A 19,120-nucleotide genomic window follows, 5' to 3' on the forward strand; every position below is an offset into this window, starting at 1 on the left:
GGTTTTCTGTTTCATTACCAAAATGTGTCATGTAAAAACTTCGAATATTATTTACAAAATAAGTTTCTCATAGATTATAAAATGTTTAAAACAAGGAACTTCATTATATTATCAAAAGTTCTAAATAATGCGGATGAATTTTTAGAAGATTGTTTTTTTGTGATTTACCTGTTGATTATGATGGAGGTATACATTTAAAAAATTCACTGCGAACTTACATATTCCTATTTCTCTACCCATTAAAATAAGTATCAACCTAACTATATGGATTTTATTTTATGAACAGCATCAATGTCAGCTTCTATTTCGGGAATGGAAAGTTCGATGGGCAAGCGTCAGCCTCTAGTTGGAGGAAGTTCAACCAGTCGCGCTGCTCAGATTCCAGTCAGGGCTGTCAGTCCGAGGGTCCGACCTTCCGGAGACCAGGGGGGATGGTCAGGAAATGATTCCGACTCCTTATGGACCAGTCAAACTGTTAGTACCCCAGACTTAAATAATACAGATTAAAAAAAATAAAAATTTGTTACAATCTTAATTTACAATCATTAGCATGCCTGCTTAGAAATTTAAGTTGTATTTATATTTGTAGATAAAAATCTCGAAAATAGAAATCAAGTGGAGATATAAGCCTGCCTCGTCTTGTAGTGGTTGACGCATTTGCCTACCAGGTTTGAGGTGCTAGGTTCGATTCCTGGCAGCGCAGACGTGAAATATTTGTCTTAAAGATGGTTCTACACTGCAATATTTCATTGACCCTGTACTGGCACGTGAAGCGTAAGACTGATTATTTAACCTTCCATGCAACTAAACTCATTCAGATAAGCTGTAATTAGAGTACTAATCCAGTGTCTTATGCACCACTGGGTGTGGATAGGGAAATGATGATTGGTAAGATACATAAAATTACTAATGTTCAGATACAGAAAAAATCAAGTAGCAAGACTTCAGTATTCAATCAGAAATCAAAATACTTGATTTGATAAACAATATTTATACTGTTCAACTTGGATCACAAATCAATCAATTCTACTCTGCTATCATTATATATATTTTTTTAATTCATTTACTCACTTAAAATTAATTTTAATGACGAAGTTCATTGCTATGGGAAATTGGATATAAAAAATGTTTTTTTACACGTGGTAAAAATTAGAGCATTTAATTGTACCGCTAACTTTTAAAAAAATTGATAAAAATTTCCTTAAACTACGTCACAAGTTCTTCCGAATCAATCAATAATAGAGTGTTGTGATAGATTTATGGTATCCGGGAAGCCAACTCACCAATCAGCAGAACTTGAACTTGTGATGTCACCGGTGGAATAAATTAAGAATCACAAAACTTTAATAAATCATAGCTCTGATAATAAAATACGTAAAAATATTAAAAAAATAATTATGACGTAGTTTGATAGTCTATTAATAAATAAAAAAAAAAATGAATAAACCACTGAACTTCCTCATTATATTAATTAATTGGTGAATTATTTATTATTATCAATCATAATCATAGGATCCCAGAATGTAACATGCCATGTCTAATTTTCTTGACATTTTGTTTTGATTGTTTTTTGTTATTCAGAATGTTGTCTCTTCTCTCTTTTATGTATAATCTATACAAATATTAGGAAGGTATAATCTGCAACTAGTGAATCAACCAAAGATCTGTCAAATTTGTAATTTTCAAGCAAATTTTGTTTTGCATTTTTCAATAATGTTTTTGTTTTATTTGAAATAATAGTGTATTTATGTGACAGATAAATTCAACAATTTAAAAAAAAGAAAATCGTATGTCCTACATAATATACTGAAACCATAGAATTAAGAATAGTCCAGAAGGAGCGTAGAATCATATTTGAATACATCGGACTGTGTCCAATAATTCCCCCACTATGCCTTACTTTCGCCGCGCGCATTCGTGAAGTCGCCGGGTAATGTTGCTTGATGGGAAAAAAATAATCATAACACAAATGTAAGGTAAAAAAAAAGCAATCTGTTAATTTCTCTAAAATTTTATTGTACACGTGGAAACATTGATTGACACAACAGAGTAGATAACTAAAGGGTCATTTAATAAGAGTAATTGAATTAATGAACTTAAAATATAAAACAAATTTTATTTGACATAAAATGGATATTTTTATGTCATGTTAAATAATATTTTATTTTTTAAAGATAATGTCGCAAAGTAGGGTAAAAAAAATTTACTACCCTGGCAACACTAACGAAATTTCCGTTTTGTTTCTTCGACAATCTGACAGATGGAAAAATAATTCAATTTTTAAGTAATGCATTTGCTACTTAATCATTCATTTGTTAAAATCACATGAAATGTGATGCTATCCTGTTTCTTTAATATCCTAGCAGTATTTCTACACTTTAAAAGGACACAACACGGCTTAGTTGAATTCAAATCAGGAGTTGCGTACTGAGCGACGTCTACAAAGAAACTAATGGTTCAAAACATAAACCTACTCATTTATGAGTAGTTTAGTCGCCCTCTGTTTGATGTGCGTATGCGGTTTCTGGACTATTCTTAATTCTATGACTGAAACTAATGACAGGGTTAACTAACATGAATACATCATTTTTACAGATTTGTCAACCTATGAATACTGAAGAAAACTGGTCTAATTCAAGATCGCCTTCTCGCCAGGGCAATAATCAACCCATTAGAGCCGTCAGTCCCCGCGTGAGGAGAGCGTCCGATTTAGACGAGAGAGTAAGTAAATGATGATTAAAAAATAAAGCCATAAATCACTTTTTATGACTACTAATTTAAAGTTTACACACTCAAATACATAACTTTTATTTTGCTCATTTATAGAATTATTTTTTAAAATTATATTGGTAGATATCTTAACTAAACTTATCTACCCGCTGCTGAAATTTAATTCGCTCAGTAGAATAATGTCATCACACTTAACATCTTATATTTTTTGTCAAGTCTATTGTGTAGTAAATGGCACCTGTTTTGAAAGCTAAATAAATCATCAAAAGCATATTTTTTCATATTAAGGTAGTAGTAGTACTTTGAAATTGGCGAATTTATAATGCTGATGGATTTATTATTATTTGATTCGTCTTTTACCTGATTGGTGGGAGATTAGCATAATTCAAATTCAGAGGAAAATCAGTTCATATTTTATTGTCTATACGTTCTAAGATTTACATGTGGTGACAGTAATTTTTCTGGTGTTGTTTTTGATCTGTGAAAATGTGGAAGTTTTTTAATCATATAATAGTTTTTTTCGCTCTGACCATTAGTATCTTGGTGTCTCCAAATTAATATTGGTGAACCTTCTTTCCGGTACAATGATTACTTTTAAATTGGTCAGGTTCATTGATATATGTATCCTGTTTTGTGTTCCATTCAACTGAGGCTTCGGAACTTATATTTTATTTGATGTGAAATAGTGTTTTACGCGCAGCGGTCAGTAAAAATTGAAGCAGCCTAAAAGGCAACGATATACAGCTTTGAATTGCACAGTAAACTAGCATAGACAGCTAGTCTTTATAACTCTACTCCGCGTTTTGCACGGCAATGTTGATGCGATGATGATGCAACAGCGCTCATTTTTAGAACATAATGTCTATGAAGCATCATCTCTATTAAATTATACCTCAGTGGTTAGGTTAGGTTGGCTATCACCAATTAGTATTAGACAACCGAATGCTCCTGGCATTTTTTAATATTGTTTCTGTTCGTATTGTTTAATAACATGCTTACATAAAATTATACTAAGTACAACATATAAATCTTGGGTGTTTCTCAATATATGTATGTATCCAAAGTGATTTTGGATAAAAAAAAAATTTAGGTACATGTACATATAAATAATTTAACAATTTTAGTATTTTTCAATACCTTGTCAGAATAGATCTCCACAGGTTGCAGTGATGTCAGGAGCTTAAATACAGCACTGACTACCATCTTTCAGAATACTTCTAAAATGATTTTAATTACAAGTTATATCGAGAAAGCATGTTCCATTTCACAGGTTAAAGAAAGAAGATACATATTCAGAAAAAATAAAAAAATAATTTTGAAAAAATATTTAGACATTAAACTATTTTTCTACATACCTCCCAACCGTTTTCTAGGCACTTGTCATAGCACGGCGCGAGCTTTTGTATTCCCTCTTCATAAAAGGGGACGCCCACTTTGTTCGTCATCGTGCGCAGTATCACGACCTTCATTGAACTGTCTCACCCATATCCTTACCATTGAATCATTTATCACATATTCTCCATACACCTCACAGATCTGTTGATGAATATGGACTGATTGATTTTTCTTCACATTGAAGAAAGGAATTACAGACCTTATGTTATAAGTGGCAGGATTTTTAATTTTATTTGCCATTTCAAAGAAGCACCACGAAGCGTATCCAACAGTCAGTTAGCTCATAATGGCGTCAACTCCTTCTCAATAGGTCAGGGTGAGATGCGCGAAACTGCGATCGTAACTCTGCAATGGCAAGAAATACAAATGGAACTTGCTTTCTGAATATGCGTTGTAAATCATCATTCATTGGCAGTATTATAATGGCCTAGGAAATAAAAATCCCAGCTTAAAACATATGAATACGAATATTTACGAGTATATTAATTTGTTTCACTATATTTTATTTCCATTTTAAAGCATGCTTTTCATTTATTATATACATATTTATGTTTTGTAAATGTATTGTTTTATTTTATGCAATAAATAATTTTACTTTTTCCCATTGAAATGTTTTCGCAAATATTGAATAAAAAATTGTAGAATCCTATTTTTTGTTTCTGTATCTATGGATGAGCAGTGTAAATATTTGTAAGAAAATTATAGATTTATTTCATTTTTAACTAAATTATTTTGAACTCTTTTTTTAAAAGCTCACTCTTTTAAAGGCTAAAAAAATCATATTGATCAAGTCAGGAATCAAACCAGAGACGTCAAACATCATCGTGAAATGCGTTTATCATTTCTGACCAATCAAATGGGGTGAAAATAATCAGTAAGAGTAAAATTATTGTGGCTTTTAAATTTTTGTTTGTATCATTCATCTGTTTAATTTGGTTGTCACTGTCCCGCTTCTCTCCAGGCTCCGCCCCCCCCTCCTCCCCCTGCCCCCCTCCAACCCCTGCCGCCCTCTCCGCCCCCGCCGGAAAGCCCCGCGGACCTCGGCCAGAGTCCGGGAGGAAGCGTCCCGGACCTCTCGGCGGGAGAACTCCTGGGGAGGACCCACGAAGAGCTAGTTCTGCTTCTCATACAGCTTAGGAGGAGGCATTCTGCTACTGCTAGTGCTATTGAACAATGCTGTACACAAATACATAGCGTACAGGTCTATTTTTTTACTTTATTTTATTTTATATTCTTTTTTTATTTCATTTCATTAGTTATTTACCTGGATCATATTTTTTCTCTTATTTTTAATAATCGAGATTATGAAGAAATTTTTTTTTTAAATTATGGCAACCAAAAAGTACTTATACATTGTCTTTTTGTACTTTTTGGTAGCCATAATTTTTCATGCGCTTTTAAGTTAATTGATTTCTATTTTTATTTTTTTACTTTAGTTATTATAAATTTAAAGGGAATTAATACATTTCATAATTTAATGATAGGGGTTTTACGAGCAGCTTTCAAATAACATTTTAATGATTACATATCGTCCGGTTTCTGTCACAAGTTGCTAACTAACATTTGACAAGTTGAATGAGATATTGCACTTATAATGTCAAAAGCACATCCCAAATTTATTTTTGTTTTGAACAAAGATTATTTGATGCCATTTATGGAAGACATCTAATTTTTTGAAAATTTGTAATTACCAACTTGTGACAGAAATCCGACGATATATCACATCTACATTTTACTGATTGTCTTTTTACTAAGATTTTCTCCTTCAAACAGAGCCGCCTCAGTACTGATGAGTCGTCAGAACATCGTCACGAGAACTTGCAAAGGCTAGAGCATTTAAGGAGGCACTTATCAGACCTGGAAAGGCACTACACAAAAAGCAAACCACTCGTACACCTTGTGGACAATATGGTGAAACTTGGCGCACTTTATAACCGGGGACCAACCACTATTGACAGACTGGAGCAGAACCAGTTACTAAGAGAAAGACAACTTTTGGAACAAGCGCAGGAACAGAGAAGGTTTGCTGCTTATTTGTTATTTTAGACTTTGTTTCATATCTGATCTTGAAAAGGTCATATAAAGACTTTATATTCCAGGTTTGAAAAAAATAAAATACATATATAAAATAACTCATGTATCAAATTATATACTTTTGTACGTTTTAAGTTGTGATATTAAGTGTCAAAAAAATATTAAACCATTCTCATGTTAAGTTAAAGAAAATCACATGCGTTATCGTTCTAAGATCATGATGACGACATGTATTTTTTCCTCACCTTACACACAATTCATGCCTAAGTACAAACTTTTATACAACTAACAGAAAACTGTTTTCAAAACAAAGTAGATTTTTTTAAATGTATGTCCCTAATTTCAATTACTTCTTGTCTCTTCTCCTTAAACAAAAAATATACCCCATGTATCACTCTTCTGCACTAAACTCAAGTGGCTTCATTTAAATCAGCGCAGTAAACTTTCAATATCTTTCGCTTCTTTTTAACATTCTTCGCAACCCTTGCACACTGAAATACCTTGCTGAGAATTTCATTTATATTACTTTAAACTTCTCCGGAGAGAACACTTTCCATCGCTCAACATACCGCATCATTCTTCAGCAATTCCTTTTCTGTCGAAGGTGCCAGACTTTGGAATGAGCTACTTCTTCATAAAAAAAATGCACCTTCCTTGGCTACCTTTAAGAAACAACTGAAACATTATTATAGTATGTCCTTAGAACCCTAACATTCTGTATTTTTCATTTCTTTTCTTTCTGGGATCATATTCCCGTATCCAAACTCTACCCGACCCCACATTCCTCATCATATAATGTGTATAATGAAAGTATTTTTATTAATAAATTTATCTATCGGCCTGCTAAAAATGACACTCAGTCGCTAAATTCTAACTATGGATAGTTAATTCAAAATCATTTCTCTTTTCAGATGGGCTCAGTCATCAGAGAGTCTATCTCGTGAGCAAGTAGAACAGCGGGTGGAGCAGTTGAGGGCCATGGAGAGGAGTGTGGCCGGGGAGGCGCAGACCCTGCGGGGGCTCCGGCGGGAGCGGGAGGCGCTCCAGAGGGCTTTAGGGGGCGCCCATCTCCAGCAAGACTTATCCAGGGTGCACGCCATGCTTGCTATCAACTCCAAGGTCATTATTATCATCATCTAATTTATTAGATTTTCACGCTATGGGGGCTAAGGCTATGGTTTTTTTTAATGAGTCCCTGGACTGGCACCTGAATTAAGAGACCGATCATATTTTCGAAGTTAAGAGTTCTATTTACATTTATATTTATTAAGAACACAGAATGAGGAAATTCAGTGCTATGGGAAATTGGATATGAAAAATGTTTTCTATACGTGGTAAAAATTAGTGCATTTAATTGTACAGTGAAGTTTCTCGAAAATGTATGAAAAAAATTAACTGCTTTTCAATGTCACAGGTTTATGTAACCACATGTTTGCAATAGCCAAGCATTGTTATGTTGTGGCAAACATGGGCGATCATGATTGTAACCAGCAATAGATTTCCAGTTTCCAGGGTAGCCATGTTTTTCAACGTGTAGCGTGTTTGGGGTACAAATTATAACTGTGAATTTTTAAATGTTAGAAACAAAAACAGAGTGCGTGTTTGTTTGTACAAACTAATCCGATCATGTCAAACGATATCGTAGAATGCCTGCGAGTTAACGGTTCCTATATAAAATATCAGTTAATGCCATGTTTTCTTTTGTCAGTTATGTTTCACAGTTTAGATGTGTGTTTCGATCACTCTTAGCAGGTGGTGTAATTTCTGAGTTTTTTTTGGTTTAGTTTGAGTCTAATAAAAAAAAAATATATACATCAATATATATTTTTTTTATTAAAAAAAAAAAAAATTAGCTTCCTCACTGTATTCATTATTTTACCCAGTAGGATGGCAAATTTGCCAGGACACGGGAAAAAAAATACCTCTATATTTTGTACGTAAGTACATCGGTCATTTATTTGGCAAAATTGTTTGATTTGTCAATTCTTTTGAATATCCAGAAATTGGAGCAAACAGTGGCTGGGAATGCTCGCCTTGAACAAGAATTGGCCGTTCTAAGACAGAAGCTTCAAGGCCAACATATGAATTACACTAATAAGGATACTGTGCCCAGTAATGATGCTGGGACGGACGCTCGAACTGCGGCTGATGCCACCGCTCTTTTGGAAGATGGTAATTAAAGACTATAAATTTCCTGTATTAAGATACAACATGCACATTTCTCATTCGTGTGTACTTTTTAAAGAATTGAAGAGAGTTCAACACTTGGTAGGAGACCTACAGAAGCAACGCCAGGAGTTAAGTGTTGCCGTGAGACAGTTAACAGACAAGTCGCAGAGCTTGGGTCTTGTCTCTTCCAATTCCAACATACACGCAGCTTCTACTGACTACTCCAGTGATCCATCCTGTAAGCTCACTATCCCTATATATTATAAATATGCTAAGCAAAAATACACTCCTTAAAATCCATACATCAAGCTGTTTTTGTTGTTTCTCTGATTTGTCAATCTCTCTTTCGAAAGATCAGTAAAATGCAATATTTTTATAACTCGATAATTTTTAAAATAAAAATAACAACAATAGGGTATACCTTTGCGAAGTTTGTCATTAAAAATATTATGTTCATGTAAATATTTTTTAAATACGTAAGCATTTTAAAAACGATTTGTAAACTGATTATAACAGACATATTTATTACGCGATGTAGTTCATTCTTGTTTTATAATATTTAGAGATAAAATGTAAAGCTACAGTGGAATACATACAAATGAAAAGAATTTAATAATTTTTTTGAAAAAGTCTTTACTCAATTAAATTTATGTTCAAAGTGAAAAACATGTTAAAATGCATATTGTACTCAGAAATCCACAAATTCAATTGTTTTTCTCATTTCAATATTTATTTCCAGCTTTCGCAGATTCCCAAGCGAAGAAGCGTTTTAACCCTCCCTGGGTGGAGACAGACCTGGATAATGAGGCTCTGGAGCACGGCTCCAGCAGCCCTACCGGCCTGTCCATGGCCCCTCTCTATATAGATACACATTCCACTGATCAGCGACCACCATCTCCAGACCAGAATGATGACCTCGCCCTTAACAGTGCTTTCGGTAAGCCGAGTAGTGTAACTGTTAAAAATATGGAATATAGAAACTGCTTTCATTATTCACACCCACCCCATTAGGATGTTTAGATATCGATGTGGAATTTTAGTTTTCGCTATAAACTCCCATAAATAGATAAAATCACAAATATTACTAAGTAATAACTATTTTTTATGAAGCTTATTAATTAATGGGTTTTGACTTAAATAGCTAAGTTCAACCTTTTGACCACTGGTGTATTTTCTACGTACATAATCTGTGGTCAAAGTTATGTTCATTTTTTGATAAGTAATTATTCTTTTTTTTTTTGTATTTAAAACATTTTACACTTGTTTATTTATAACATTGTATAAACCACTTTAACTTTTGAGTTTTACGCCAACTGATTTCGAGGTAACTTCGTCATCATCAGAACTTGAACCAAATTAGAATTACTAGCGTTGCTTTTTATACTATAAAATATTGTGAGAAAGAAACAGTAGAATGAAAGAGGAGAGAATGAGGATCATATAAACCATGAGTATTTTAAAAAGAGGACTCGAAGTTAAATTTAATTGATTATTTATTATGGAGAGTTTTTGATTGATGGCTTTACTTATTTCCAATCTATTTAGATTGTTTAAACGAAGACTATTTTTATTCATATGTAAAATTTATTCAGAGGAAGTAACCTCAAAACCGATTAACGTATAACTCGAAAGTTAAAGTGGTTTATGCAAAGTTATAAATAAATAAGTGTTAATTATTGGTTTCATAATTTAAAATTTGGATACTTGTTTCTATCTTTTTTTAATGAAACATTATTTAGTGTCATTCAAGTCAAATCTGAAATTTGTTATAAACCTACAGAATTTGTTTTTCTCTCTTAAATACCCAAAAAAAATCGACATGCATTTTAATATATTGCATATCGAGATGAGAGTCAGAAAGAGCAAGAAATATGTATATATTATATACATACTTGTTATGACAAAAGTAAATTATGCAACACTGTAAAATAATGCATAATATGTCAATGGTTATAATACAATATTTATTTTTGCAGCCAATTTATCAAGTGTTGAAAAGCAGGAGATAAAAACCGTCCGCATTGTTAAGCGCGAGAGTGAACGAAGACAGAGGGACAGGGAACGTTCTTCTCTCCAACCGGGGAACTCTGAATGGACCTCACACCAGACTGTCGGCACGCTCGATCAGCTTTTAGAAGAAGACAATATGGCTCAGTACAGTAGCCGGTCCACATCTCTTCCCCGAGGCTTTCAACCTGCACCACCACAATACTCCTATAACACAAATACCTCGTACCAACAAGACAATCAATCAAACTCTAGACAATACGCTTATCAACAGGACAATACTTCATCTTATCAGCACAGATTGCACGCCAACCCACCGAACACTTTATCATTAACAAATGTCAATAATCCATTTGATAATATGTCAACTTCGAGTGTAAGCATAAACAACAAGTTTGTCTCGAGTCCTTCGCTCATAAACAACAATGACTATACATCGAATCATCAAGATGTTATACAGATGTCCCATACTAAGTATGGGGGGTATCAGAAAAGTGCCCAGATTTTGCCACTGCCAGTATCGAGTAATAATTATACCAGTAGCTTGCCGAAACACACTGTTTCTCACTCCGCCCCATACATGGACAGTAATCTATCTGAAATCACAAGGTCTGTTTACACCAATGGACCGATTAGTCCTGGACTGTCTAAGGCAGCCAGTATTAATAGCTTGACCAAGGCAAATGCTGAATTATCTCCAGTGTTTACGAGTGAAGCAGCGAGACAGATCATCATCGAAATGGCTGGGGAGAAGAATGGAGTTGTGAAGAGTAATGGGTCGCAACACAGGAGGCAGGTCCCAAAGGAGAAACGAAGACATTACACCGCACCACATCACCTGAGTGCTAAAGCATTGGATCAAGCCAATGGAGATGACTTTTTCTATCAAGAAGTGAGTTTAGATAATTGTATTTTATTAGATGTTTTCTTTTTCTTAGATGATTTCTGTAGATTGTCAGTAATATTAAAAACATTGAAAATCTCCTGACCAGGATTTTTTTTTCTTTTTTCTTTCTGTTTTATTGTAGGTTATATTTAACACACACTTGCGATGATTGTCAAATTATTTAAAATATATTACAGACTGAGAAAATAAAGCAGTTATTTTATGTACTTCGACCAGTGAAATTCTATTTGTTAATATCTCACTCTGGGGGGTTTCGTATCATAAGTAAATAATATTTCACCAAAAGACATTGGTAGATAAAGGACAACTACAGTCTACGTAAAACTGAAGTAATTAAATGGTAAGGGACGATATTGTGTCCACTTAAAAAACAGTTAGCAACAAAAGTGTATCAGTATGTTAGTCAAATAAGATTTATTTCTATCAATTACAGTCAAATCGGAAGTGAAAGTTATGAAATGTGTTCATATGAGTGGACCCTATGAAAAAAGTGTGAAAAAACTTGTTTTTTAAAATATTTACACTGTCTATTAACATGCTGTTTTTTTTATATTTATTTATTTGAATAATAGATAATCAATATAATAAAACATCTTTGGTAATGAAGCTTGTATAACTTTGAAACCAGTCGCTAATAAAATATATACAAAATAAGTGATTAAAAACAAAGTTGTTTTAATTAAATTTTAATTGATTTGTTTGTCTCGCAGAAGTGGTACCGCGCCCGTGATGACGTGGACATGGAACGAGTGCTGCGAGGATCCTCCCACGGCCCTCCTCCCTTGGCCGCCCCCCCCGATGTAGTGCGCTCCACCCTGCCAGCGCCCCACACCGACCATTACAGCGAACACACGATCGACCGCCTCCTGGCAGCTCCTAACAAAATACTCATACCGGAAAGATACATACCAGAACAGGTAAGCATATAATAGAACCTGTTGTCCTTGTTAGAAATGTGTATTGTATATTGTGCTGTGTTAGGTTTATGCTTTTTTCGTAATACTTTTTATGTATTGTACCAACAACTGTGAACAAAAAATAATTACGGTCAAGTATATTTTCTGGCCCTATCCAGTTTTTCGACTCTTTTATTTGAATGTTTTTAATAAGATTGTTTGACATATGATAGTTTTGTTGAGTGATAAATATAATGCATGTTGTCTACTGCCAGAGTTCAGCACAATCCGTACTATGGAGAATGTTATTGCCTACTGCAGTGCCAATTTAGAATCCGGTGGTGTTGGTTGTGTTCTTCGTAAGGAATGAGGCAAAGTTTTCTGTCATGATCTTCTAAATCAGAATTTAAAATCTTGTTGTTAGTGTGCATTTATTTCAATCAAAATTTAATGTCGTTAGGGAAACATCACTTTTTTTTAATAAAAGTTTATGAAATATTTTTTGTGTCTATAATTTTTGTTTTATTGCATTGGCCACGCTCCTTATACGTCACGATTCACATTACATTTTGACTTTTTGTCATTCTAGTATGTACTTTGTATGAAGAGACCGTCGTATATTATTTTGTCCGCGTTTATTTACATATTTTAGTGGTTTTACAACTACTTTTTGTGTATTTATGTCTGGAAGAAAAGTTTATAAATACTGTACAAGTACCCAGATGCACATCGAATATATAATTCACAACATCAGAATCCTTAAAAAAACCACACGACAATAATGGCCCATACAAAAAGTAAGAAAAAATGACAAATATTGTAGACGAACATGAATCTTGACGTCACAAATGGCAATATCAATCATGGTGCGTTTTTTTCAACAATTTTTTTTTTTTAATTATGAATGAAAACATTTTTCCACAGTATCCAAAATATTGATTTTGAAAATACAATTATATATAAATATATTTTTCATTTTGAGGGCCATTTTCATAGAGTTGTAAATGACTCACTATTAGAAAATGGGAATCAAGTTGGGGTAAAGTGGGATTCGAACCACGGACCTTTGAGCCGCGAGTCTGAGACACTAGCCATGGGGACCACAACCCGATTCTTTTCTAAATCCATTTTGCATATTTTTGTCTGTATTAGTGTATGTGATATTTCCCTATTGTAGAAAATTAAATTACTCAACCACTTGTTTAAATTTAGCATTTGGGAAAAGTGCGGAATATGCGGGATATCTGTAAACAAAATAATGTACTGCATTCGTTTATCGACATTGGATGCTAATATTAAAAAAAATATATAAACTGAAATTGTTATCCGAACACTATAAATATATTCACACAAGTTGTTTAAACTGTTTTTGATATAAAAACGTTGTTTTTATTCAAATATCATTAATCATATCTAATTTAGTACTTACTTAAACAATATTATCATCTCTTAATGTGCCGACAACTGTATACTTTATCCTATAAGTAAATATATAAATAAAAGTACAATAAATATTTTTTAGGCTCCAGAATTGTCACCAGAAGAGCAGAAGAAGCGAATGGAAAAAGTTGAGTCCATTAAGAAAATGCTTTCAAGCACAACACCATCAGGTGATCCAAGCAAGGTATGTCAATGTCAATCTAAAGTTTCTATTTATAGTTTTTTTTTAACATTCCAATACTTTGAAATTCTTATATAAAATACATTTTGACTTTGGACTACATACAATTTGTACCTGGTACTCGCCGTTTTAACATTTGCAGTATGGCAGATTCAATCCTTTGTTTTTATAAATTTATTTTTATATTTTCATTATAGTAAAATAATAAATGCTAATATTTTTTTTGTTAAAAAAAATATGTTTGCGTTCTTATAATTTACCCAAATATTTAAATTTTCGGGGCCATTTTCACCGAGTTTAAAAAACTCACTATTAGAAACTGGGAATCGAGTTATGGAAAAGCGGGGTTTGAACCTCGGACCTCTGATCCGTGAGTCCGCGACACTAGCCACGGAACAGTGGGTAACTCGAAAATGCTGATTTTTAAGTTACCTAGTTGTAATTACCCCCCCTAGTTGTAATCAATCCGATTAGCCATTTAAAAAAATTATGCTAAATTCGCTCTTTTGAAGTAGGAATTTAGTTTAACAGAGTATTGGATATAATTTCAAACCTAAATGTGTACATATAAAACAATAATGATTTTTACTTTAAGCATGTAAATTCAAGACATTACTCGATTATTCTAATTTAGTAGAATGAGTTGGAGTTGATGTTAATACACATATTCAAATATCGTTTCTCTCATATTTTAGAGTCCCGATGACAATGATAAACGACAACGTGAGCACTTGCTTCAGCTGAATCAAATTTTAGCAAAACAAGTTATGGAAATGAGCAAAATCGTTGCTGGTAAGAACAAATAATTACACTAATGCATGATACCTTTTGATTCAGTAATTCAAATGGATTATCTAGTTAATTGTTAAAATTTTGTAGATTTTGGAGTAATTTTATCAATATTGATTGTCATTTAATTCTTCAGTCATTGTAAAAGCTATTGAAAATCTTTTGTATCTATTTGCATCATCAGTACCTTCATAATGCTATATTTCTTCTTAATTTTACCATAAAATTGATATTTTACATCAACTATTTATGTATGTAGGTACTTTGATTGTTTTTCTAAAAAAATCTCAATTTTTTAAAAGTAATATTTTTATATTCATGATTGCTTTAGGCGAATTCTCTTCCGGGCTTTATTTGACGATTGCACATGAATTGATAGGAATTATAATTTATTTTGTTTACCCTTTGACAATTACTTGAATTATTGAGCCATTATAGTGAATATTCCACCATCTCCAGCACATGTTCTAACATATAAAATAATTGTTGAATTGTAATGTCACAACCCTTAATAGATTTAACAATATTCCTTGTGCTTGTCACACTAATATTAAAGAGTTCAAATAGGCAGTACACCCACTTTATACAATTCTATACTCATTTAGGGAAGCAAAATACATATAATCATACAGAATTTTTGATATTTAAAACATTTTGCTTATCATCTCAAATATTTAGATTACAGTGGAATCTCTATTTTCATCATTAATCTGTTTCTGGGCCTATATTACAAATGGGATGTTAATGTAGTTAGTGAAGTAGGAGAGAGGTACCAGAAATACCCCAGCTAAAATCCCATAAATACAACTTTAAAAATAATATATCATGATTGTCATGGTAGTGTATATAAAACTGTTTCATAATATTTCAAGTTTTCTGTGAAGTTTATAAATTTTTTCATTAATCACTGTTGCGAGAGGATGCTACGACATCACACTCCTCTCACTGCTACACGTTCAATAACACTGATCTGAAGTCACGCCAATCCGTTAACTGGGAGGTACAGCGGGGAGTTAGGAGGGGGGAATGAATGTTAAATCTAACACACGAAATCCAGATTTTTGCTGGAAATAAGCAACCAAATAGCAAGAAGCACACATGACCACACTGCGCACTGACCACCGTAGCAAATATTATGAAACTGTAGAGCGATGAATTGTAATTGTTGGCTGTTTGCACCGGGGAAAAGCAAAGACAAATGTGAATTATTTTTGAGAAAATTCTGCAGAAAAATATTTTAATAATTTTGAAACATACTTAACATTCATCATCATCAGCGGCGCGGCGCTACAGCCCGTTGTGGGCCCTGGCCTCCTCCAGAATCTGTCTCCATTCCCCCTGCACCCTGCGGTTCTTTTCCAGTTCGTCATGCCAATTTCTCTAATGTCACTTTCCACATTATCCAGCCCTTTTAATTTTGCTCTGCCTCTGCTTCGTCTGCCTTCCGGAGTGGTATAAAAAATATTTTTGGGGTACGATTATCTTTCATTCTTTGCACATGGCCCAACCATTGTAATCTTCTTATATTTATGAATTGTGCAATATTGGGTTCGCCATACAGTGCCTCTAATTCGTGATTAAACTGTCTCCTCCACACTCCGTTTCGGTTGACAGCACCAAATATCTTCCTTAATATTTTTTTTCTATCAAATATTAATACCATGTTTTCATTTCTTTTGGTCATTCTTGACATTATGGGGTGGGATTAAGCAAAAAATGAAATCAATGTGATAATTACCAAAAAGTTATTGAAAAGAATATGTGCTTCCGGGGGACCCTAGGTATCCCCCTTAGGCTTGGATAAGAACAAGAGTTGCTATCAATTAAAACAAAACAGCCAATAGCTTCGATTCTGACCATGAGGTCTATTTTGCTGATGATTCAGAAGCACTCAATTTAATAAGGAACTTGTTCAATCTGCTCTGTGATACCTTCCTGAAGTAGTAGAAGTGACAATGAAGATAGAAAATACCAATGAATAGGGGGACAAAAAAGTATTAAAATGTGACGATTATCAAATATTACAAATATGGGGTTGACGAGTATAGAGGTTCTACTGTATATTTTCTTTCAATTAGAAATATTTTTTTGAAAAATTATCACTATTGCAATTATTACTATCTAAGCCATTAAAATTAGCACACTCTATAATCAATAACTTTCAAAATGCATAGCAGAGAAGTATTAAATAGGTATTCAATTGAGTACACAACGCCCTGCTGAAGTCAAGTAAATTCCGCAAAAAACAAAATGCTCGAGGTTGATTTTATCTCAAGTGAGCGCATAATAATTTAGTAAGGAAAAGTTATGAAAAATACTTGCAGAAATGTGGCAATGATGGCCTTTAAATTAATTTAATTATATTCAAATAATACGCAAGACTCTTATTTTTTATGCGCTTTCTTCAAAGATCAGTTAATTCATTGCGTATGTCGGTAGAGAATAAAAACATAATGCTTCCAATCCAAAGATCGTGTAAACGATGAACCATAATACATACCACCCTTTTGCATCATTTAATTTTTAACGCTAGATTTAAACAATCAAATAGCTACACAATGCAAATTGGGACCCTTTAACCAAATTATTGAAGCTCATCGAAATTGACTGTGCTGTTGTCGAACTTAAGTACTGTGGCCACGAAAATCTAAAATTGAAACTGATTGGCAACATTTTCAAGATTGGTGGAAATACTTTTAAATTTTATCTCTGTACTATCAAATATTTTCAATCTTAACATTAAAATAGCGTTTATTCAGATTTAAATTTCATTCAGATTAAAATAGCGTTTATTCAGATTTAAATTACATTCAGATTAAAATACCATTTATTATAAAATACAATTTAATTTACCATAAAAGTTGCAGTATGTCATACTGCGAACAAAGATTTTAAGACTGAGATGGAGAACATTTTAGAAAAGGGCAAATGGAAATGTAGGCATTTACAGGGCTTATGGCTGGCTTAAGTGGCCACTTAACACACTGTGTAACATTCACCATTTTTACCGAAGTTTGGACATACATATTTTTTCGATTCTTTCCTATGTTTATTTTTTGTGAAGTTAAAGAGTTGAAAGCTGCCAATGAGTTCTAAATCCTGTAAATGCCTAGACTTCTATATTCCTTGCTCTAAAATGTTCTCCATCTCGGTTGTTATATTATGTTGATCTTAATAATTCCCTAGAGAGTGAAATCCAGTCTTTATCCACAAACATTTGGAAAAACTAAATATTGCATTCTAAGTTCATATGAAAAATCTATTTCTGATTATTTCCTAGTAATGGACCACTAAAATAATGAATTTATAATCTAACGTTTCACAGCAATGACACCCTTTTAATTTTGATAATGATAATAAGGAGTAAAATTGAATCATCGTTACATTTTCCTCAGCGCAGTCAAGTTTCTTTAGCTACTCTACATCGCATGGATCTTTGCTTTTATGTGTTTTGTGTTTGTGATTGATTTCCCCACTTAGGTACTGGAGCCGACTCTCTGCAGCCGATGCCTTCGCCCAACCCGATGAACCAAAAACCTTAAACACCCAAACCACTTCTGCGCACCAACATGCAATTAGCAATAAACTAATGCTTGGTTTTAATCATGTGATAAGCTTGACAATTTAATGTGAGTTTTATTTTTATGTTGTGATTTTTGATGTTTAAGTGTTCACGTTTTGGTTTAACACAATGCCTATTGCTGGTCTCAAATGGCAGATGACTTTGTAATAAAATTGATGATAAAGTTCCTAAGATTACATTTCCATTAAATTTATTTTGTAGTATATATTTCTGTAAAATCTCAAGATAGGTTTCCAGCTAATATAATTTTAACTTAAAATACTACATACTGTAATTAAAATTGGGTGCTCTTTAAAAACGAATGTTCCACTACCTTTTTGAGGCAAATTTTTTATGCGTTCCTGTATATCGAAAATGGGTATTCTTTTTTATTTTACTCTGTTCAAATTAAGTTACTTTTAACTATATTCATAAACTTATTATGTCTTTTTAGACTGTGCCCGTGTTTGGCCATAATAATAAACATTGAAAAAATAGTTAATTAGAAGAAATAATAAAATATTATACAATAACAGTCTAAAAAATAACATTGAATACTTTAAAAAAATAATAAAACAATAGTTATTATACAAAGTTACGGACATAATCTAGAACACAGAACAGCAAAGAAAAAAATAGCAATAAGCAGATAAAACAATACTACAATCGATTTATTCCCGCAGCAATCCCATACAGTGGTTTCTTCCCTTCAATAAAATCCAGTTATTGAACATGGCCATTGTTTTGGAAAACTTGGTATGTTTATCCAAGACGGTGAACACTCTTTGATTGTTATAAAATAAATCACAAATTAAAAAAAAATCTCTGATTGGTTTGTAACAATGGTATGTAATTCTGTTGCATTGATATTTCACTGAAATCTATATTAGTTGCTTAGTATTCATATTTCTCTATGGGTAAGTTCTAGTGCCGTAGATGCATATTTTGGTTTATATGGGGATGCATATTTTGGTTTATACCCACAGAGGGCTCTTAAGGCAGTAAAATAG

General features: G+C 33.0%; 1 protein-coding gene across 3 annotated transcripts in view; it reads left to right on the top strand.

Moving 5' to 3' along the window:
• Positions 1-19,120, top strand: part of kmr (pleckstrin homology domain-containing family A member kramer) — a 147,478-nt gene that overhangs the window by 127,080 nt on the left and 1,278 nt on the right. For all 3 annotated transcript variants that reach the window (XM_088227946.1, XM_088227948.1, XM_088227947.1), the window contains 12 exons: positions 287-474; positions 2,596-2,721; positions 5,087-5,326; positions 5,899-6,146; positions 7,071-7,278; positions 8,160-8,331; positions 8,405-8,566; positions 9,068-9,265; positions 10,305-11,227; positions 11,953-12,159; positions 13,661-13,762; positions 14,455-14,551. In XM_088227946.1, coding sequence (XP_088084072.1) covers positions 287-474; positions 2,596-2,721; positions 5,087-5,326; positions 5,899-6,146; positions 7,071-7,278; positions 8,160-8,331; positions 8,405-8,566; positions 9,068-9,265; positions 10,305-11,227; positions 11,953-12,159; positions 13,661-13,762; positions 14,455-14,551 — 2,871 coding nt within the window. The remainder of the gene's footprint in view (positions 1-286; positions 475-2,595; positions 2,722-5,086; positions 5,327-5,898; positions 6,147-7,070; positions 7,279-8,159; positions 8,332-8,404; positions 8,567-9,067; positions 9,266-10,304; positions 11,228-11,952; positions 12,160-13,660; positions 13,763-14,454; positions 14,552-19,120) is intronic.

Source organism: Micrasema longulum, unplaced genomic scaffold, assembly GCF_059751315.1.
Source record: "Micrasema longulum isolate JH-2025_06_02 unplaced genomic scaffold, ASM5975131v1 h1tg000548l, whole genome shotgun sequence".
Classification (NCBI taxonomy): Eukaryota; Metazoa; Arthropoda; class Insecta; order Trichoptera; family Brachycentridae; genus Micrasema; species Micrasema longulum.